General features: G+C 32.3%; 3 protein-coding genes across 5 annotated transcripts; 2 read left to right on the forward strand and 1 right to left on the reverse strand.

Annotated features, from left to right (window-relative positions):
* The first annotated feature begins 1525 nt into the window (after positions 1 to 1525).
* On the forward strand, positions 1526 to 5918 carry LOC109123728 (cucumisin). 3 transcript variants are annotated; one of them, XM_019224312.2, is made up of 10 exons: positions 1526 to 1849; positions 1989 to 2077; positions 2980 to 3071; positions 3158 to 3401; positions 3490 to 4003; positions 4134 to 4234; positions 4345 to 4563; positions 4686 to 4797; positions 4963 to 5176; positions 5264 to 5918. In XM_019224312.2, the coding sequence occupies exons 1-10, from the start codon at positions 1697 to 1699 to the stop codon at positions 5788 to 5790; spliced, it is 2265 nt and encodes a 754-aa protein (XP_019079857.1). In that variant the 5' UTR covers positions 1526 to 1696; the 3' UTR covers positions 5791 to 5918. The 3 variants fall into 3 exon arrangements, with proteins under 3 accessions (XP_019079857.1, XP_019079855.1, XP_019079856.2); XM_019224310.2 differs by having other exon boundaries at positions 1536 to 1849; positions 2977 to 3071; XM_019224311.2 differs by lacking the exon at positions 1526 to 1849 and having other exon boundaries at positions 1983 to 2077.
* Positions 5919 to 10578: 4660 nt separating this feature from the next.
* On the forward strand, positions 10579 to 14044 carry LOC100258131 (cucumisin). Its single transcript, XM_019224039.1, has 9 exons — positions 10579 to 10667; positions 10902 to 10993; positions 11077 to 11320; positions 11440 to 11953; positions 12233 to 12333; positions 12415 to 12633; positions 12741 to 12852; positions 12933 to 13146; positions 13521 to 14044. Exons 1-9 carry the CDS (start codon positions 10594 to 10596, stop codon positions 14042 to 14044), a joined length of 2094 nt encoding a protein of 697 aa, XP_019079584.1. The 5' UTR covers positions 10579 to 10593.
* Positions 14045 to 19812: 5768 nt separating this feature from the next.
* On the reverse strand, positions 19813 to 20928 carry LOC100854523 (retrovirus-related Pol polyprotein from transposon RE1). The gene is made up of 2 exons (XM_010660355.1): positions 20665 to 20928; positions 19813 to 20415 (listed from the first exon to the last, which is right to left on the reverse strand). Exons 1-2 carry the CDS (start codon positions 20926 to 20928, stop codon positions 19813 to 19815), a joined length of 867 nt encoding a protein of 288 aa, XP_010658657.1.
* Positions 20929 to 23007: the final 2079 nt, after the last annotated feature.

A 23007-nucleotide genomic window follows, 5' to 3' on the forward strand; every position in this document is an offset into this window, starting at 1 on the left:
TTTTTTTTATTTTATGACAGCATGGAAACTCATTTTCACTATATATATATATATATTCCATCATTGCTGCTTATTTTATTGATGATTGGTGATGTATGGGGGGAGTCATAATCAACTTTATGTTAGCTGGCACACAGCATGTGACTCGGGTACCTGATAATTAAATGAGAGGACATTATACAAAGCATAAAATTTCTTAATTCTATTTTTGATTTCCGAAAAATTTAAAGACAAAAAGAAAATTAAAACTAATAAATTATTTCTATTTTTTATTTAAATTTATTTTATTTTTATTTAAAAATTAAAAATTAAATAATTTTAAAATATATAATTTTTAATTGATCTTAATTATATTTAATTTTTTTTATTACATAAAGGAATTTTTTCTTTCATGTACAATAATTTGAAGCTAGTGCTCTTCTTTCAACCCATAATTGGGATTGGACTCCAATTAGTGTATGCCCCACCATTCCTACACTCCATCCTCATCTTGACCACTTTCATAAAAGTCCTATGGCTAAGCTCCACTTTTTGAAAAGGAAGAGCCTCTTACGGAAAAAAGTTGTGTGAAAAGGATCTTTTACGTTGAAAACATGCTTTAGTGGTGATGAAAGGCACAAAAATGCAGGATTCCTGGGAAAGATATAAAATTTATGTAAAAATATTTGTTGGGTAATAGTTGATTTTTCTCTAGCTAGCTTGTGATACAAAAAAGAAAATGGAAATAAAAATTTCCAAAAAAAAAAAAAAAATGAAGTGAGAAAATGAGAAAAAAAAAAGAAAAAAAATTCATTTTTCTACTAGATAATAAGATAAAATATTGTTAAAGAATCCCAATGGTCACCGGTTCAAGTCCCCTCAGGGTCACTGAAAGTTTACCCGGTTGTTAATTTCAGGGCCTGTGAGATTAGTCGAGGTGCGCATAAGTTGGCTTGGACATCCATGGTTATATAAAAAAAAAAATAACATTGTTAAAGAGGATTAATTTTGAGACGGTACTTAAAAAAAAATGGTAATAATACCTTGCAAAGAAATCAAATAAAGCTAATAATGGAATGAAATTCTAGAGAGATGAATGAAATTCTAAAGATGAAGATTATATTTGGTTGTAAGGAAAATATAAAAAAAGAAAAATAAAGAGAAAAATTAAAAGAAAAAAATAAATAAATTATTTTAAATTTATTTTACTTATTTTAATTTTTTTATATAAAGATTGAATAATTTTAAAATATAGAAATTTTTAACTAGTTTTAATAATATTATATATTTTTTAAATATATTTTTATAACAAAATCAAATAGGAGAAAATAATTAAAATTTTTTTTTTCTTTAATGGATACTTTTTTGGGAATCAAATATAGCGGAAGTTTAATGTGATGATTGATACTTTCTCCCTTTGTTTATAATGTTTGAACTTCGTCCACAACTTTAATAAAATTCTTTTTCAAAAGCAGCTATCATGAAAAAGATAGAATTCTTGAAAGAGGTGTAAAGTAGATGTTGATGTGAAAGTGTCTTTTAGTCGAGCAGCCTTTGCTACTTGGTTGACATGTAGTGTCGCCATTTGATTCAATGGGGCATCGCTTTTTATTCCAGCATTTGGTTTTTTTAGACTATAAATTATTAGAATGTCTAGGAAGGTGTAACGTAAGATTAAAAGAGAAAGAGGGTTGGAGGACTCAAGTATGTATCATGTATGTATAAATGTCCAAGCACCACAAAGCGCATAGCTGACCCTACAATGGCAAGACCAAAAAACTCTCGTCTGTGGTTTCTCCTTCTCAGTCTCATCTGCAGTCTGCTCAATACGCACAGCACTGCAGCAGCTTCGGAGGATGATGGTCGAAAGGCAATAAACACCCACCTCTCTCTTGTTTGTTCTTAATGGCTTGGTCAATATTCCATGAAAATTAAGATAAATCTTGTTGAAAATCATGGTTGAGCCGTGTTAATAAACTGGATTTGCACCAAACATATTGTGGATGCAGGAGTATATTGTGTACATGGGTGCCAAGCCTGCCGGAGATTTCTCGGCATCTGCCAGTCACACCAACATGCTGCAGCAAGTCTTTGGCAGGTCAGTATTTCTTTCTTAATTATTTATTGTGGATTTTCACCCTTTTTTTTCCCCCCAAAACTCTACTAGATCGGTGATACACCCTTTTTTTTTTTTCCCAAAAGGAGGAAAGGAATGGAACGAAGGGGGATTTGAACCCCCAAAACCTCATGTTTACGATATGTTGAATAATTGTACATATTATATATATATATAGTATAAATAAATTAATTTTGGTTATTGTAACTTCTATATAATAATTACATATAAAATAAATATTAATTTTTGAATAAAATGATCAAAATTTTAAAATAAAATATACTTATATAAATTATCATTATCAAGTTATTAAATATATCCAAATTAAATGAATATACATAAAATATGTTTTCAAGTTATAAATATTATTATTAAATATCATATATCATCGTTTACTTTATATCATTTAATATAATTGAATTAAATAGATCATAATTTTGATATTAAATATATTTTTAAATTAGACATATTATACTTGAATATGATAATGTTATTATAAAATAATATTTAATATAATTTAATAATAAATGTACATTTATAAAATTCATATTTTTTTATCAATGTATATGATATTATTATCAAATATAATAAATTATATTATGCATATATCAAAATTTTCAATAAAATAATTTTAAAATGTCTATTATATTTTTAATTACATTTCTATAATATTTTCCTTACATTTTTTTATGAATTTTGATTACTTTTATTAATTTTAGATTTATCGATATTTTTTTCAAAATATCCACGATATATCCCAATATATCCGATATATTCTAGATGTATTCGATATATCCGTAAAATCAAAATACTGATATGTCACTAATTACCGATATTATAATCTTGGTGGTACCTAACTTTCCACATGAATGCTTTCGCAGCAGTAGGGCATCAACTTCTCTGGTCCGCAGTTACAAAAAGAGTTTCAATGGATTTGTAGCGAAGCTAACAGAGGAGGAAATGCAACAAATGAAGGGTGGGTAGGTGGGTTTGATTCTTTCTGCAATTGAAGTAACTCAGCGTGTTATGGCTACAAAATGAACTGTAACTTTGGAGTTTCAGGAATGGATGGGGTGGTCTCGATTTTCCCTAACGAAAAGAAACAGCTCCATACAACTAGGTCCTGGGATTTCGTGGGGTTTCCCCAACAAGTTAAAAGAACGAGTTTTGAAAGCGACATTATCATAGGAATGTTAGACACTGGAATATGGCCGGAGTCTGACAGCTTCGATGATGAAGGATTTGGTCCACCGCCAAGGAAATGGAAGGGCACTTGCCATGGGTTTTCCAATTTCACTTGCAACAAGTAAATCTTAATGACAAAGTGTCTAAATACCCTGCTAGAAAAGTTGAAATAATATCCTTAAACAAAAGTTTCAATTATGTCACTGCAGTAAAATTATTGGAGCCAAGTACTACCGGAGCGATGGAGAATTTGGCCGAGAAGATTTACGATCCCCAAGAGATTCACTCGGCCATGGGACACACACTGCATCGACTGCGGCTGGGGGCTTAGTTAGCATGGCAAGTCTAATGGGCTTTGGTTTGGGAACTGCACGGGGTGGGGTTCCATCAGCTCGGATAGCTGTGTATAAGATATGTTGGTCTGATGGCTGTCATGGTGCTGATGTTCTTGCAGCATTTGATGACGCAATTGCTGATGGGGTTGATATAATTTCTATTTCAGCTGGGAGTTCCACACCCAGTAATTATTTTGAAGATCCAATTGCAATTGGAGCTTTTCATGCAATGAAGAATGGGATACTAACATCAACTTCTGCTGGTAACGAGGGACCTCGCTTTATTTCCATCACAAATTTCTCCCCATGGTCGCTTTCCGTGGCTGCTAGCACCATAGACCGGAAGTTCTTTACCAAGGTGAAACTAGGTGACAGTAAGGTTTATAAGGTGAGTAAGCTTGCTTACCCTTTGGACTAATAACCATCACATACAAATATCATTTATTAAAGTAATTTAATTACCACTATGTAGAACTGGTTTTTTGGAGGTGGAGGTTATATCATTGCCCTTTGTGTAGGGATTTTCGATAAATACATTTGAGCTCAACGACATGTATCCTTTGATTTATGGTGGGGATGCCCCGAATACTAGAGGAGGTTTTAGAGGGAATACATCCAGGTACTTATTATTTAAGAAAGAAAAATAATTAATGGAAATGAAAGCAGTTAGAAATCCTGAATTTTAAAGCATGTGTGATAGTTTACAAGACTTTCGTTACTGAAATGCAGGTTTTGCAAAATAAAATCATTGAACCCAAATTTAGTGAAGGGTAAAATTGTCTTTTGCGATGGCAAGGGTGGTGGGAAAGCTGCATTCTTGGCAGGTGCCATTGGGACTTTGATGGTGGATAAACTCCCCAAAGGTTTCAGCAGCAGTTTTCCCTTGCCTGCATCTCGCCTTAGTGTAGGAGATGGTAGAAGAATTGCCCACTACATCAATTCAACAAGGTATCATTTAACACATCTTTTTACTTTTATTTGGATATGATTGTAAATTATGTAAGTGATATGGTTTAGGATTTGTACGGCATATATATATACTCAGTCTTAGTCTTACTACATTTAAACAGTGACCCAACTGCATCGATATTGAAGAGTATTGAGGTTAATGACACATTGGCCCCATATGTACCCCCCTTCTCATCAAGGGGTCCAAACCCAATTACACACGACCTTCTCAAGGTAGCTTATGCTATTATTCTTGATTTTCTTCTCACTTATCCACAACATTTTCATCTCCCATTTGAGAAAGCATAGATGTTTTTCTTAATCTATGTTGAGAATAGTTGATAAAGACTTTCCAAAAGCTTGACATTCATGATGACTTTGTGATCTTACTGCATGCAGCCGGATCTAACATCCCCAGGTGTACACATTGTGGCTGCCTGGTCACCAATTTCTCCCATCTCTGATGTAAAAGGTGATAATCGAGTAGCGCAGTACAATATAATAACCGGCACGTCAATGGCTTGCCCACATGCTACTGGGGCAGCTGCCTACATCAAGTCATTTCACCCCACCTGGTCTCCTGCCGCTATTAAGTCTGCTCTTATGACCACTGGTAATGCCAAAATTTTATTCCCGACCTTTCAAATTATGAAAGAGGTGATAATAATGGATCTAAGTCCTTTGTGTGTTTTGTATGCAGCTACTCCCATGAGCGCTAAAAAAAATCCACAAGTCGAATTTGCATATGGTGCAGGCAATATTGATCCTGTAAAGGCTGTACACCCTGGTCTAGTGTACGATGCCAATGAGATTGACTTCGTAAATTTTTTGTGTGGGCAAGGCTATACTGCTAAGGCTCTGCGGCAAGTCACCGGGGATCATAGTGTCTGTTCTAAAGCTACAAATGGAACCGTTTGGAATCTAAATTATCCTTCCTTTGCTCTTTCCACCTTCAACAAAGAATCTATTGTTGGCACGTTCAACAGGAGTGTCACAAATGTTGGATTAGCCGTGTCCACATATAAAGCAACTATTATTGGTGCCCCAAAAGGACTCAAAATCAAAGTGAAACCAAACATTTTATCATTCACATCCATCGGTCAGAAACAATCCTTTGTGTTGAAGGTTGAAGGACGGATAGTTGAAGACATAGTCTCTACTTCTTTGGTGTGGGATAACGGTGTACATCAGGTGAGGTCACCCATTGTTGTGTATGGCGTCGAATAAAATTCGACAAGCCTGCTGCTTGGTACGAAGCATAAGAGTTGTGGTATCTACCATATTGAAAGAAAAGATGTATCTATACAATATGGAAATAAATGAAAAAAAAAATCAATGTTATTAATGTTTCTAAAGCTTGATCGGATCGGTTGTGTCACTGGTCTAGTTGAGCTATTGAATCGGATAAGCGTGTGAACGACTTGAACCGGTGAAGTGCAATATTCCTTTTCCTTTCCCTTTTATTCCTCTCTCGGCTACTTTTCTCTTGGACCCCTTCTCCTTTGCCGTTTACTCTTCCCAGCCACTTGTCTCCTTGGCCCGCCTCTTTTTCTGTTTGCTCTCCCCTGGCACTTTTCTCTCAGGCCGCACCTCACTTTACTCAATGTTTTAAAAATTGAATCCGGCTATTGAAAATAAAAAAAACAAATTACTAGTTGACAGCTTAATGATTGGATCGATGATTCAGCTGTAGACAATGTTACAAATATGTAATAATTTATCTATATATCTATGTATTTTATTATTTTAATTTTTTAAATTATTATATTAATTAATTTTTAGTATTTTCATATTTATCATTAATAATTATTATAAAATAAATGTAAATGTAAATATTTATTTATTTTTAAATACTTTATATGACAAAAATTTGAAAAGGACATTAATATATAAAAATGTACTAAAACACTTACCTAGGAGTTTCATAGCTTAATGCTACCCTACTCATTTCGTTATTTACACCTTCGTAGATTGGGCTGTAGAGTTTCTTTTCCTTATATTATAACCAATCCCACATCCAAAAATTTTATAACTACATGTGTTGAGATATTATAAACTACATGCCTTGTATAAATACCTTGCATTTCCATTCTCCATGTAAACTAATTGGGGTGTATATGTTTGGTATGATGATGGACCTTCATAGGTCGATGATTTATATTAGATCAATCGATCTGGTTCGATTTTTAAAGCATTGGTCTCATTTTTTTTTTCTTTCCATTTTCTTTTTCCCTGCATGATGCTTAAAAAAATTGGAGTTTTTAAGGACATAGCTTTGCCATTGGTGAAATTATTCCGGAAACACACATTTAAATAATAATGAAATAAGAATTTTACAATTATTCTAATTTTATCCAAATGCGGACTTAAATAATAATCATATAAGAACAACAAAATGACCTTTTTTTTTTCATTTAAAAAAAAATCTTTGATACAACAAATTATTGTTGAAAGTACATGCATGATATTTCATGCTTTGTTTTTCTTTTTACTTCTCCGAATTTTTGTAATTTGAAAGTACATATGAACCTGACCTATAACAATAGAAACCAAGAAGTAAAACCTTTGGTAATGGTAAATATATTGACGACTTGATCACCATTAAACTATTACAAATTTCTTTCAAACAAAACAGTAATCAATCTCAATGATCATTATTAAACCATTGCAAACTTCTTTCAAACAAAATGAGCACAACAACATTATCACACCATAGAATAGGAGAGAGAAACTAAACTATTCTTCCTCTATTCTTGCTAATAACCAAATAATAACAAATCAATTATTTGTTTCAGCCCTAAGATTACAACTCAATCATTGTCTCCCATAATAAAGCCCTTGCAAACAAATATATATCAATGCTTGATGATAACCATGGGCATTCCAAGGGTCTAGTTACACTATCAAATTGCTGGTAACATGCCAAAAAAAGTGATCAATGAGGTCATAACCATGTGTATATATTGTTCTTATATTTTTATGCCAAGGTCAATCTCATTGCCTTATGCCAAGGTCAGTCCCTTTCCTTTGTATTTGATCTAATTCCTTTGTGCATTAGTCTCAAGATTTATAGCTTTATTCAATAGCCTAGATTTTAGTATACATTTTCAATTACAAAAATGTAAAGTTTGATAATTACCTCTTCAATAGCTGAAACTTTTCTACGTTCTAATTCAAAGTATTCATATCTCAAAGTTAATAGGCAACCAAAATCAAACCTCACAATTCAAAGCCACTTGTGTCTCTTCTTTGTTGCATCATCTTCTTCTAATATTTTATTCTCTAAATCTTTATTTAAATATTAGGGTGTAATTTGGGAAGATTGGTCTGACCCAAACCTCAAATCTAAATTGATTTTTGGATTAATTTGAGTAATCACTATAAGGTTAGGTTACTTGAATAAACCTAAAATAATATTTTTATAATATTTATAATTTATATATTTCATATAACAATATTTATTTTACTTTTAAAAAAATTAAGGAGAAAAACTCAAATTGTAATTATATCAAATATTATTTTATTTTATTAGAAATATTTAATTTTTTTTATTATCTTAAAATGTTGTCCTATTTATATTTTAATTTTGATATAAAATATATAAAAGAAAAAAAATAATTGTAGGTGCATTCAACCGAAGCTAACCTTACACTACCTATTCCAAGTCCAACGAAACCAAACATAACCTAAATTTATGAACTAGGTTGGATTAAATTTGGAGCTATGATTAAATATAAACTTCATCAAGTAGCTCGGATTGCAACGGTGACAAAAGCCCTACTTTTTTTCAAGAATGAATGTACTTACTTTTTGTTTAAAACTTCTTTTTATAAACTCGTAATATTATTAAGATTGTAGAAGGATAAAATTTAATTTTTATTTGGGAAGTGCTTTTAGAAATAGTTTTTGAAAATTACTTTAGTTTTTTTTTATTTTTTTAATGTTTTGGGAAACAAAATTACATTTGAAAACTAAATTCTAAAAAATACTACTCCATCATAAAAAGAATATAATAAAATTTATTTGAGTGATTGAATAAAGATAGTTTTATAAAACAAGTAAAACAAAAAATGTTTCTAAGTTATGTTTTTTTTTTGTTTTTTTTAAATGTGGTTTTTCTTCTATTAACTTAATATTATAAATAAATAATTTATAGATTTATTTTTAAATATTTTTTACCTTAGAAATAAACATAATTTAAAAAAAATAAAAAATAAAAATGCAATTAATTATATTTTATCTTATGTTATTTTTACCTTTTATCTTCCATCCAAATTTTTTTACCTCAAAATTTACACTATCACGTGCCAATCCAAATGTTCACCTTATTCACTTTTCACAACTTCTCTCGTTTAAAAAGCCTTAAAAGAGACCCATTACAGTGAGGAAACCCAAGAACTCTGTCGGATCCGTCCCCCACTTTCCCCAAATCTACCAACATCCACACCCAAGGCTCCTAACCTCATCCAACAAGTAATCAGAGCCGTCAAAAACCAAACCCCCATCTTGTTCCTCTCATTCATATCTTCACATCCCGCTATTGACCTTCTCTTTTGGGTGCGGATTTGAGGGTCTGTGTTTTTTCTCCCGTGAACGGAGTAAAAAACATGTGAAAACGTGGGTTCTATTTGACATTTGCTTTTTAAAATACTTTTCAAAAATAAAATAAAAAATTTTAATTTATTTTTTAAATATGTTTAAAATTTTTTTTTATAGGTATTATTTTACTTTTAATCATTTTTATATTTTTATAATTATTTTTTAAAATAATAATAAAAAATAAAAATAAAAACAATTAAAAGATGTTATTTTATATTCTATTTTAAAAAGAAAAAAATTATTTTATTTTATTTTTAATTGACAAACCTATTTTCTTGTTTTTGTGTTCTAAAAAATTAAAAATTGTTTTATGAGTATAATCAACAAACAAATCCTTAGAGTCATTCTCAAAAACGCTAATATGACAACACAAAAAACAACTTTTCAAATAAAAGCAATCGTGAAATATGTTTTTACATATTTTTTATTTTCAAGAACAAAAAATATTTTTCAAAACATTTTTTAAATATATCCTCGACCCTTTACAATTTATCATATGCTTAAATTAAATTAATCATAAATCAATAAAAAATGGATATTTTTCTTAAATATCCTAAAATTGATTTGTGTTGTGTTTATGCTATCTACTTATATAATATTTTATTCTATGCATTTGAGGCTCCATTTGTTAATGATGAATTAAAATAGTAACAAAATTTTCCAACATTCTGCCAAAAGGGTGAAATTGTGATATTTATAAGTTAGAAATTGATGAATAAATTGTAAGCTGATGACATTGAAGCCGCGGAATTCTAAAAATAAAATAGGTGTAGTCATTTCATTTGCTTTGGTGGATGAAGACCCCTATGGAGTTTTTTAGTCCAATACACCCATCGTGGAAAAGATCGATCTTAGCCATCCTTCACAAAGAATAATTCAGTAAACAATATACTTGTAATAACTAAAGGACGAGATTGATTAAAATTTTTTTTATCAAAAGCAATGGAAAGCAAGGGTTCATACATTTGTGTCGTTTGATCACTTTATCAATATACCAAAAAAATTCCCTGCTGTTTGTATTTTGAAAGTATATATTCACTAGATTGATTACTTAGGCCACCCTTGCAAACACATTGTTAGAGCCGCCTTTGGACGGTTTTGTTGTTGGGCAGGCCGAGGAGGGGAGGATTGGATCAATTTCTTTGTATTTCTACTATAAAAGCCTATTTACTTTCATGAATAAGGAATGAGCCTCAAGCTGTTCCGGACACTCTCCCAATGGGCAACATGGCTTCTCCTCTTTCATGGCTTCTCTTGATCACTCTCTCTTGCACTCTGCTTATATGCTGCAGCGCAACTTCTGAAGAAGATCCAAAGGCAGATAATTAGTCTCTTTTATGGTCATTGGTGCCATGTTCTTTTATATTTTGTCACTGTTGTGTTTATTGATGTATACTTAGGAACTTGTGGTTGCAGGAGTATATAGTGTACATGGGGGACCTTCCAAAGGGTGATATTTCAGCATCAACTCTTCATACTAACATGCTACAACAAGTGTTTGGCAGGTTATCAATCCAAAATTATTACTAAATATATTATTGGCATAAAATTTTCCAAGAAGTTGGGACAAAATGGAACTTTGACATATGAAAATTATCCGCTCAGCATGATCACTGAAGCAATACCAAAGATTCTCTTTATACAACAAGAGAACACATACAAACATAAAGAAAAAAGGATGCTAATAATAGTCTATATTAACTGCTGGCCTAACTTCTCCAGTGAACTGCATTCTACAGTAGAGCATCGGAATATCTACTCCACAGCTACCAGAGAAGCTTCAATGGGTTTGTCGCAAAGCTGACCATGGAGGAGAAGAAGAAACTCTCTGGTGGGTGAATCATGATTCTCAAGACATTGCTCTAAACTGTCCTATGCTTGTTTATCAATTTGATTGTAACTGGTTATACTCAGGGATAGAGGGGGTAGTGTCTGTGTTCCCAAATGGAAAGAAGCAACTCCACACGACAAGGTCATGGGACTTCATGGGCTTCCCCCAAAAAGTTAAAAGAACAACTACTGAAAGCGATATTATTATTGGAATGCTTGACACTGGGATCTGGCCCGAGTCTGCTAGTTTCAGCGACGAAGGATTTGGTCCACAACCAAGCAAATGGAAGGGCACTTGCCAAACCTCATCCAATTTCACTTGCAACAAGTACATTTTCCATTTTTTCTTTTTTTGCCACTATAATTTTATCTGCTACATGCGCCACTAGTAGAGATACATACAGAATAATCCTAATGCAACTGAACAAAAAATGTAATGATATGCAGTAAAATTATAGGAGCTAGATACTATCGAACTGATGGAAAACTAGGGCCAACAGATATTAAATCACCAAGAGATTCACTTGGCCATGGGACACACACTGCATCCACAGCAGCTGGGCGCATGGTTAGAGGGGCAAGCTTACTAGGCCTTGGCTCAGGAGCAGCTAGAGGAGGGGTTCCCTCAGCCCGCATTGCAGTTTACAAGATATGTTGGCATGATGGTTGTCCCGATGCTGATATCCTTGCAGCATTTGATGATGCAATTGCGGATGGAGTTGATATTATCTCTCTTTCTGTTGGGGGATATGATCCTTACGATTATTTTGAAGATTCAATTGCAATTGGAGCTTTCCATTCCATGAAGAATGGGATACTCACATCTAACTCTGCTGGCAACACAGGTCCAGATCCTGCCACTATAACAAATTTTTCCCCTTGGTCTCTCTCAGTTGCTGCTAGCACCATTGACAGAAAGTTTGTGACCAAAGTCAAGTTGGGAAACAACAAGGTTTATGAGGTAAGCATGCTTTTCTTTCATATATATATGCATATTTATCTGTAAATTTTGCCAACATACACACGCACACACACATATATAAGAGGGATTTAATTGTCCCATTCCAAATAGTTCTAATTAATTAGTATTAGAATGTTAGCTGAACTTACATTGCTGGGGCCTTAACATGGGAGTTTGAGTTAACTGTCACCACTTGATTATTTTTGAGGTACTTGATACCTTATACACATTATAAGTTTTTAAGGATAGTTTAACAAAACCTCTTTTTGGTGGATGTAGGGAGTCTCTGTAAATACTTTCGAGATGGATGATATGTACCCTATTATTTATGGTGGAGATGCCCCAAATACTACAGGAGGTTATGATAGTTCTTATTCAAGGTAAAGAAGATTAGAATCTGAAATGGCATTCATCAGTTATTTTTTAATACTTTCATCATCACAGTTTATCATGAAATGCAGGTATTGCTATGAGGACTCCTTGGACAAGTCTTTGGTAGATGGTAAAATTGTACTGTGTGATTGGTTGACTAGTGGGAAGGCAGCCATTGCTGCCGGAGCTGTAGGTACGGTAATGCAAGATGGAGGTTACTCTGATTCTGCCTACATTTACGCGTTACCGGCATCCTACTTGGACCCAAGAGATGGTGGCAAAGTTCATCACTACTTAAATTCAACTAGGTATTTTTGAAGCTCATAATTTCCAGTTTTGATAACGTTTCTTTTCTCAGTGATTCTATGGTTAACCATAAATGATTCTAATTTTCATGCACTCCTGATATAAACAGCAAGCCCATGGCAATTATACAAAAGAGTGTTGAGGTTAAAGATGAATTGGCCCCATTTGTAGTTTCATTTTCTTCAAGGGGCCCCAACCCTATTACAAGTGACATTCTCAAGGTAATTCTGCTAATTAATTTCCTCTGGTTCTTTGATTACTCCGCTTTCTCTCTAAATTACAATATCTTAATATTTTGCAGCCAGACTTAACTGCACCTGGCGTGGACATTCTTGCAGCATGGACAGAAGCTTCATCTGTAACAGGGAAAGAAGGGGATACAAGAGTAGTTCCATACAGTATAATTTCTGGGACATCCATGTCTTGTCCACATGCGTCTGCAGCTGCTGCCTATATCAAGTCATTTCACCCAACATGGTCTCCTGCTGCTATTAAGTCTGCTCTAATGACAACTGGTAAGAATCCAAGAGCACTTTTGAACGTAGGCTTTAGAGAAGAATCATCTTGCTCCACAAGCATTTTTAGTTGGGAACCTGAAATTGAAGAAAAAAAAAAGTGAAATCTCTTTTGATTACTGAAATAACCATATGACATACTTCTAAATCATTGTTGGGACTTGCTTCATGAACATTCATTTCTCTGTAAAAAAAAAAAAAAAAAAGAAGTATAAAAATTGAATTAAAAATCATTCTTCTACACTCTTCAACATAATAGAAAAGAATTAGAATGACTCTCTGTTGAAGTTGCTTAGGAAAATACATGTATATATCTAGAAGAAATATATTTAACCATTGTAGGTAACTAATGCCCATGTTTCCATTGTTTGCAGCTGCTCGCATGAGTGTTAAAACGAACACAGACATGGAGTTTGCATATGGGGCAGGCCATATAGATCCTGTAAAGGCTGTACATCCTGGTTTGATATATGATGCTGGAGAGGCAAATTATGTCAATTTTCTATGCGGGCAAGGCTATAGCACTAAGCACTTGCGGCTTATCACAGGAGATAAAAGCACTTGTTCTGCAACCATGAATGGGACAGTTTGGGATTTAAACTACCCTTCTTTTACTATATCTACTAAGTCTGGGGTTACTGTCACTCGCATTTTCACTAGAACTGTCACTAATGTTGGATCAGCCGTCTCAACTTACAAGGCAATTTTGGCGGTTCCTTCAGGACTTAGTGTCAAAGTTGAACCAAGCGTTCTTTCATTCAAATCCCTTGGCCAGAAGAAGACCTTCACTATGACGGTTGGTACAGCAGTAGATAAAGGTGTGATATCAGGTTCTTTGGTGTGGGATGATGGGATTCACCAAGTGAGGAGCCCCATTGTGGCTTTTGTCTCTTCCTAAAAGTTGTTATTACCTGCATTTTGGTTCTTTTTTAATTAACCAACAAATTGACATGTTGTGTTTTATAATAAATATAGTAATGTTTTATTCTTTATTAAGCAGAATTTCAGTGATATACATGGCATATTCTGCCTACATTGTAACTTGCTTCGAAGCTTAGAAGTCATTATTAGGTCATATTTAGAATGTTAGAATGGATATTATTATTATTATTAAATAAGATCAAAAATAAAAAAATTATTATTTTGGAAATCAATCACTCTCATTCTTTCCTTTGTATTAGAATTATTGAGAAGAACTGATCAAGTTACTGTTTTTATTTATTTATTTTTGGAGAAACAAGTTTCCTCATCTGTCATCACTCTCAATCTCTAAACCTTATATTGCTGCACATACTCTTTTTCTTTTTTTTGGTCAGCTAGATAATAATGACAATAAGAATAAATAAATATATTACGAAATCTTTGATTTTGGTGTGCTTCAATTGTGGCTGAATTTTCTTCAAGCATATATATATATATATATATATTTCCCTTCATCGATTTTCTCTTCCGTCCCTTTTCCCTTAACCGATTTTCTCCTAATTTGTATACATTTATGTTTTACAATAGCTTTCTTTTGTATATATAGACAGACATAATGACAGAATAAAACACACGAGTTTTGTCATTGCATCCAAAGTTTTCATGGTATCAAAACGCAGTCGTTGTGCATAGGTCATGCAACCTCGTTGACCATCTCTTCTTCTTTGTTTTCATTTTTCCATGACAAGAGGCTCTATTGGTAACCAGAAAATAAATAAAACTGTAGATGAGAATAATCCATTTCATCTCCATCATTCTGACAATTCAGGATCCATGCTTGTGTCCTAACCTTTGAATAGTGAAAACCACTCAACCTGAATTAGGGTTATGCTTATGGACTTGAGTGGAAAGAACGAAGTGGATTTCATTGGTAGATCAATAAAAAAAACCCTCTTCAACGGATTCAACCTATGGTTTGTGAAATCATTGCAACAACATGATAAAATCTTGGATCCCTGATTTTTTAACTCAAGATTTAGCCAACGGTGTTATTTATGTAGATACAAGAGCTGAAATTAAGTTTGATCTCAAGGAGTGTTATTCTCAACTCAATGTCTCTCACCTCTTTCAAATTGAAAGAGATATTATCTCTCTAAGATAAGAACCACTTTTTGTTATTACCTATTATACCCTATTAAAAGCTTTATGGGATGAACTTACAAATTTGCAATTTTTTTCCACATGTATATGTCAAGCAAAAAAAGCCTTAGTAGATTATCAACAACACCATCTCATTCAATTTGATCTTGATGGTTTTGAATGAATCATATTCTACTATACATGGACAATTTTGCTCATGGACCCTCTTTATAATGTGAATAAGGGATATTCTCTCATTCTACAAGAAGAAAGGCAAAGGAACATGGTTATGTGCTACAGGACAACTAAACATTGAAACCATTGCGTTAGCAACACAAGTAAATCAAATAGTAAAGAAATAGAATAATAAGGGCTCTAAGTCATAATAACTCAATTCGTAGGGAATATATGACCACCTTTAAGGTCTTACCCATAAGTCAAAGTCTCCTTTTGACTTCAACATACACTTAATATCCTCTTAAGGTTGACAACTTATATAGTATAGTTGGTTAGTGAATCACGACTACCTGATACCTAATGTCATGATTCATTATAGGTGTAATTTACTGTGTAACAATACATATTAGTGCACTTACTATGAAAAAACAATTCCAATAACTTATCCTGAACTACTTATCATTTTGTAAGAAACCCGTGATTTAGATATTTTGTACAATTTGAATGTATCCAAGTCATATACAATGCAAGTGATAGGGAAATGAATGCTCACATAACTAATTAACGCTAATAAGATATATATTAAAGGGTATCAAGATCATAAATAAATAAATTTATTAATGACACTTAAATGTGTTACATCATGTAATACTTTTAGGGCTCTATCTTAATAAATCACATGACTTCCACATTGAAAACGTATTATGAAAAGAGAAATTTACCTTTTTAAAAAAACTACAAATAAGATGACCCGACAACTCTCCCTCTCCCTATGAAGTCTTCCTTGAATTTTGGAAAGCATTTCTTTCTTTTAATCCAAAGAGTTAGGCAAAGATTGCTAGGTTGGCCATGTCGTCAGGGTAAATAGAAGGGTTAGGGTTTTCTCTACCTTAATAGTGATGGAGGGTTTGTATAGTGGGCTTTGTTTTGGGGTGATGCGGTTGCTAGCGTTGAAGATGGGTATACTAAAGCTCTCATAGTGGTGAAGGAAGTAAAACAAACATGGGTTTTCTTTGGGTTTGATTTTGGATTTTCTTTCTTATTATTTTCTTAAGCTTGATCCCATGGAATGTACATGTGGATCCTTGAGGTGGTAGTCAGTTAGATGACAGTCAATGATTTAAAAACCGAATCGGACTGATTGGTCGGACCGTCAACCGGCAACCAAACCGATTCGGTCCACCCAAAAAAACGTTTGGGCATTAGACCGTCAATGAATCGGACGAACTGACGGTTGAACCGATGAATCGAACAATTTTTTTAATTTTTTTTTTAGACAAAAAAAAAATGGTTTTGATGCCTTAAGAGAACCGAATCACTCCATGAGGAGCCCATTCAACCCATTTGTCATCAAGCCCAATAAGCATTTAGTCTTGCAAGTTAATGATTCTTGCATGCCTTTTATACCCCACAATCCCTACATATTTTTGATTCATTTCCAATGTGAGATTAGTTAGTGAGAAGAAAGAAGAAAATTTGCAAGCTGGAGAGCTTGAGCCTGGGACCTTTAGGTGTAAAAATTGAAGTTTAATCATTAAGCTATGAAACTTCTTCATTACATTATATTTGCAAATCAAAATATATAATAAAATTAATATTTTTTTAAAAAAATTTTATTGTATAAAACCCTTTCACATTTATTTTTATAATAATTATATAATGTAATTATACAAATAATATAAATTCATTAATATAATAATTTCAAAATAATAAAATACAAAAGACATGCAAATAAAATTAAATATTATAATTTTTACATTTTAAATATATCTTTATATTTAAATATTATATATGTTCTATTTAATAAAATTTAAAACATTAACATATTTATATTTTTCTTCATAATTTAATTTGACATATCAAATATAAAAAATGAAATATTATTAAAATTTTTAATTATATATAATTTTAATTTTTTATAATTATTTAAAATTTTATATAATATATAAATTATTATTTATGACGTCACTAGTTTGATCGCGATTTATCCACCAATCTGACCAGCGAATTGTGAACCGATAACTTTTTCGGTTCAATCACTGGTCCGATTATGAAAACATTGATGATAGTTGTTGAGCAAGGCTTTTTTTTATGTGTATGCATATTCAAGGTTGGTTGCTATGAATGATAGACAACTTTAAACATAGATGATAGTCTTGGAAGTGTGTGGATATAGTGGGTTATATGATAGTTGCTAAGGTAGACTTTTTTGATGTGTGGATTCGAGGTTGGTTGCTATGAATGATAGACAACTTTAAACATAGATGATAGTCTTGGAAGTGTGTGGATATAGTGGGTTATATGGTAGTTGCTAAGGTAGATTTTTTTGATGTGTGGATTCGAGGTTGGTTGCTATAGGTGATAGACGACTTTAAACATAGATGTTTGTACTCGCTTCCCGGTTAGAAAAGACAGTGTAGAAAATGTGATAAACATCCGGATATAATTCTCGGGTAGATTAACACATAAATAGGAACTACCACAGGAGTGGAGTGAGTGGTAAGTGGATAGAGTCGACGTGGGCACTGCTCTAATTAGTTACAATAGAACGTGGGAAGCAATAGGAGCAATTCCTGACATGATACAATCTCCCTAACAATTCTGCTGAGATAGTTGCCAGAAAGGTAAATAAAAAGGCATTCAAACTGCAAAATAGGTAGGTCTTGGCTGGGGAGTTTTTCATCTAAGAATTATTTGCCAACAATTAATTAACTTAGGCATCGAAGGGGATTGCCCAGAAACATATTTGGGTGAGCTTTCTTTTGCAGGAAGAAAGGAAGGCTATCGATCAAGAGTAGCTGTTGATGCTAGATCAACCGAAAGAAACGTTTCTTCCTTGTTCCTGCAAAAGATGTTCGGACAGGTGGTCCGGACACACTCTCCGAAGCTCAAGTCAGATGATCAGTTAGAGAGAATGCGTCATTTTTATAGAAGCTTAGGAAAGAATGGATTATAATACCTCCCTCCTTTTTTTCTCTCCCCTTTCCTTTGAGTTATATATGGGAGGGTTTTTATAGTGTCTGGGCCCCGTCACATTTATGCTAAGATGCTCTTTTGACTTTCACAGTCATGATGGTTGCACAAATAGTAGCAGAGCAATCATGACTCTTTGGGTGGCCGACAAGGATCGTTGGTGGGGCGATCTGGTGGCTCGCTAGTCACCTCACTCTACAGACGACGTGGCATAGAGTGTAGTAGGTCCTTTGAGAGGACAAGGAGGCGTCCCATCAAGCGTACTTTTGATGGGAGGGGGAATGATTGCTTGTGGAAACTGACCAGGGATCCTGCTCGGCGTCATGTATTCTTAGAAGAGCACAAAAGGGATCCTGCTCGGCGTCATGCATTCTTAGAAGAGCACAAAGTAGCCGACCATTGACTCTTGGGGCCGGATTGGGGGTTCCTGATTGATTGCGTTTGTCCGGGCAAAGACAGAGGGACGCCATGTGTCCAATAGAAGGGTGCCTCTAAGGACCAAGGCAACCTGCCACGTGGTTGCCAAGGGGAGGTCCTTACAGTAGCAATCATCAAGAACCCAACAATAGAGGATAGTATTGGAAGTGTGTGGTATTATTACTATTAGAGTGCATGTTGAGGGATTATTTTTCCCACCCTCTACTTATTCCAAAACTCAAAAGTTTAAGTTCTCAAAAATGCCATTTTTACCCGTCGTTATATGGTTACATGATTTGCCCAATAAGTGTTAAATAATATAGTCCGAATAAGAAAAATTTAGAATAAAATATTCCAATGAAAAAGAAAAAAAACTTATATAACATGAATTTTTCTTAATACATAAAAGTAATGTATTTCCTAATTTCTTTCACCATCATTTTTACTTTTATTTTTATCAAACCCATTTAAAGAAATACAATGTTATTTTTCAATTTTTTTTCTATAACCCTTTAGTGAAGAATTACCTTTTATAAATAAATAAAATGAGGTTTATTTAGAAATTTAATTTTATTATTCAAGAACAAAGAATAATTTTTTAAAAAAGAAATTCAATTTAATATATGTAAATAAAAATATATTTTTGTAATAAAATATGAGAAATATTTATCGAACTATGAGAACTTGTGGATGATCATTCGTTATGATGTATATTTCTTTGTGAGTCCTTATAAAAGATGAGACCTCTAATGAAAATTCATTTAATTTTCTCCCTACATCTTAGACCAATTGTTGGTGTTTTAAGACAAGCTAAGGAAATAAGACACAATAGAAAATAGAGAAAATATATAAGTGGAAGTCACTTCAAACTCAAGTAAGCCTTCCAACATTTCTGATTTTTGCATTTTGAGAAGCCCTTGATAATGATAGTGCCCCAGTCGCTTATGCCGTAACTCAGCAATATTTTCTTTTGCTGGAAAAGCTATTTGTTCTTCCTTAAGTGGATCTAATGAGAAGCTTTTTCCTCTCATTTTGACCTTAAACAACTATTTCAGGTACGTAAAGCACATCATCAATGACTTTAGTACCTAAATGGGTTGCAATAGCAACAGTTCCAATTCCTTTCGTAGGAATATGACCACCGTGACTTATCCAGACTCTTGCAATTCTTGTAGGCTTCAATTCTTTGAAAAGTTCCTTGTCATGAGTCATGTGATTGGTGCATCCACTATCAATCAACCAGCTATCGCTTGAAATGCTACCTAAAAAACAAGTTACAACAAAGAGATGATCATTTTCATCTTCATTAGCGATTTGGGCATCTGTGTCTTGCTGCTGATTTTGGTTCTTGCAAATGATAGCTTCATGTCCAAGTTGATTGCACTTGTTACACTTAGCATCTGGCCTTTTCCAGCACTTGAATGGTGAGTGGCTAGTTCTGTCACAATGCTTACAAGGTGGGTACTTTCCTTTGGAACTTCCAGCTTTGTTTTTGTTGCTCCTATGCACCGCAGCTTCTCCATTTGCTTGTTGGTGCTTTCTATTTTTCTTCTTTTTGTTTCTCCAACCATCTTCATGTTTGGCGGGCAAGGCTTCGTCTACAGTTGCTTCTTGTCTCATAACCATCCATTGTTCTTGTGCCTGCAAAGAGTTCAACAACTCTGCCAACGTGATTTTGGACAAATCTTTGGTATTTTCCAAAGTGGTTATGGTAGCTTCAAATCTTTTAGGAATAGTAATCAGAATTTTTTCAACAATACGAGAGTCTTTAAACTCCGAACCAAGCAATCTTACTTTGTTGGCTATGCTTAAAAGCCTTTCAGAGTACTCCTTGATGGTTTATGACTCTTTCATCTTCTACAACTCGAAATCTCTAATTAGATTCAGCACTTTCATGCCTTTAATTCGATCATCTCCTTCATATTCAAATTTGAGATAACTCCATATGACTTTAGCTGATTTCAAAGACATAATTCGGGTGAAGATTGTAGCTGAAATTGCTGCAAATAGGCAAGCTTTTGCCTTAGACTTCCTGGTTTTCCTTTCCTTGTGATTCTTGACTTGAGCCATCGTTGGGTTGTCTAATATCAGAGGAATGTCATAGTCATCTTCAACAGCCTCCCATAGATCTACAGCGTCTAGGTAGGCTTCCATCCGCACAACTCATATGGTGTAATTATCACCATTGAAGACTGGAGGTGCCATTGCTGAGAAACTTGAGTCTCTTTCCATGCTTGAAATTTTGGTGGAATACGTGGTGTTTTGGTGGCCCTCAAATCTCTTGAAAACTCACAATTTTTTTCACTCACGATCCCTCAAGAATATAAAGCTCTGATACCAAAAGAATGCTTGAAATAAAAAATAAAAAAATAAATTCATCTATAAAATTTATTATAGGTATGTAACTTTATTTTCTTTAAACAAAATATGAAAAGTAGTATGCGTGCATTATATTTAATTGTTATAATTTTTATTTACTTTATCTCATAACAAGAAGTTATGTAAATCATATTTCATATAATCAAATCAAAAATTTGTAACTATAGATATTTTAATTATTTAATAATTAGAAGTTATATAGAAAAAATTTTCATTATTAAAAGTTATGAAAAAATAAGTACAATCCTCATAACCAGAAGTTATAGGGTAAATTATGCATATGATTCCTAATTATTTTTTAATTATACTATATAACTGTAAGTTATACAAAACAATATTATATAGTCAGAAGTTATATAATGAATAGTTCATAACTTAAAGTTATATGCAAATTTGCATAATGAATAGTTCATAATCTAAAGTTATTTTCAAATTTACACGTACAACAAATAATTCATAACCTAAAGTTATATAACAAATTTGCACTTTTTTTTGTTCTGATAAAATAATCATAGTTCGAAGCTATGAAAAATATTCATTTTTAATTTCTATTTCATATTCGCGCATTTTCCATAACTAGAAATTATTGAAACATTCTTTATTACAATTATTTCATAGCTAGAAGCTATACACACAATTTCTAATTTTTTTGTATAACCATAAATTATATAAAACAAAATTATCAATTAACAACTATATAACTAGAAAATACAAAGACAATTTTTAATTTTGTTATATAACCCAAAGTTATATCATAACATAATTATCAATTGTTTAATGTTATTATAATATTACTCAAATTTTAATTATTCATAGCCTAAAACTATGGGAAAAAAAAGGTTAGTAAATTAATAATTGTTAAAACTCGAATAACCAAAAGTTATATAAAAAATATTTTATTATAAACTTATATTATATAGACAGAAGTTATATAAATATTATTATTCATAACTTGAAGTTAAGAAAATGAGAAAATTAATATTCTTTGTAATCAAATATTACGCCAAAGTTGCTAATATGTATTTTCTTATGCCTAGAAGCTATAGAGAACAAAATTGTTAACTAACAATTTTGTACAATTTTATGAAATTCACGTAACCAAAAGTTATAATAAAAAATATTATAGCCTAAAACTATGATAACAAGCATGTAGATAATATTTACATATTATCAAAAGATCAATATTTTGTATATTAAGCTATACAAATAGGTAAGTTCTTGATAATTTTTTATGAACTCCTATTATTAGAAGTTACATCGTCATTAATAGAAATATTTACATATAAATGTGGAATTTTGTGTTACATGAATTTATGATATTTATACTTAATATTTTTGTGTCAAAGGTGATATTTTTACATATTTTTATTCTAGTTGTTTAATACACAATAATTTTTTATATGATATAATAGTTGAGATTAATCTTAATCTTTATTTTCCAATATCTAATGTAAAATATATTTGTTATTCATATAGAAAGTTAAGATTTTTAGATAGCATATGTGCTTATGTTCCAAAAATTCTGGATAACATCTTTTTATTTGGTTGTATATGATTTAAATTTTTAATGCTTTAAAAAGTATGTATAAAAATTCTTCTCATGTAAAAAAAAAAAAAAAAAAAGTTTGGATTTACTTATTGATAATTTAATACTGAAATTATGCGTTGAAAATTTTGAGTACATAATTTGTTTTGAATACATGTGAAATATATGACTTGGTCATATAATTAATAATATGATTTTATATGTCAATTTTCTTTAAGCCATGTTTTATTTATTTATTTTTTTAGGATTGCAAAAATTTTAGTTATATAAAATAATATATATTATTGCAGGCATGTTTCCACATATAA

Source organism: Vitis vinifera, chromosome 13 (assembly GCF_030704535.1).
Source record: "Vitis vinifera cultivar Pinot Noir 40024 chromosome 13, ASM3070453v1".
Lineage (NCBI taxonomy): Eukaryota > Viridiplantae > Streptophyta > Magnoliopsida > Vitales > Vitaceae > Vitis > Vitis vinifera.

What these genes read in the sequence shown, in the direction of transcription:
- LOC100258131 (XM_019224039.1), top strand. Translation starts at nt 10,594, where the DNA reads ATGGGGGACCTTCCAAAGGGTGATATTTCAGCATCAACTCTTCATACT. An exon ending in GGAGAAGAAGAAACTCTCTG is followed by an intron (nt 10,994 to 11,076) that starts GTGGGTGAATCA and finishes GGTTATACTCAG; the next exon opens with GGATAGAGGGGGTAGTGTCT. An exon ending in CACTACTTAAATTCAACTAG is followed by an intron (nt 12,634 to 12,740) that starts GTATTTTTGAAG and finishes TGATATAAACAG; the next exon opens with CAAGCCCATGGCAATTATAC.
- LOC100854523 (XM_010660355.1), bottom strand. Translation starts at nt 20,928, where the DNA reads ATGGAAGCCTACCTAGACGCTGTAGATCTATGGGAGGCTGTTGAAGAT. An exon ending in ATCGAATTAAAGGCATGAAA is followed by an intron (nt 20,416 to 20,664) that starts GTGCTGAATCTA and finishes AACTCTTTGCAG; the next exon opens with GCACAAGAACAATGGATGGT.
- LOC109123728 (XM_019224310.2), top strand. Translation starts at nt 1,697, where the DNA reads ATGTATAAATGTCCAAGCACCACAAAGCGCATAGCTGACCCTACAATG. An exon ending in CTGCAGCAAGTCTTTGGCAG is followed by an intron (nt 2,078 to 2,976) that starts GTCAGTATTTCT and finishes ATGCTTTCGCAG; the next exon opens with CAGTAGGGCATCAACTTCTC. An exon ending in GGAAATGCAACAAATGAAGG is followed by an intron (nt 3,072 to 3,157) that starts GTGGGTAGGTGG and finishes TTGGAGTTTCAG; the next exon opens with GAATGGATGGGGTGGTCTCG.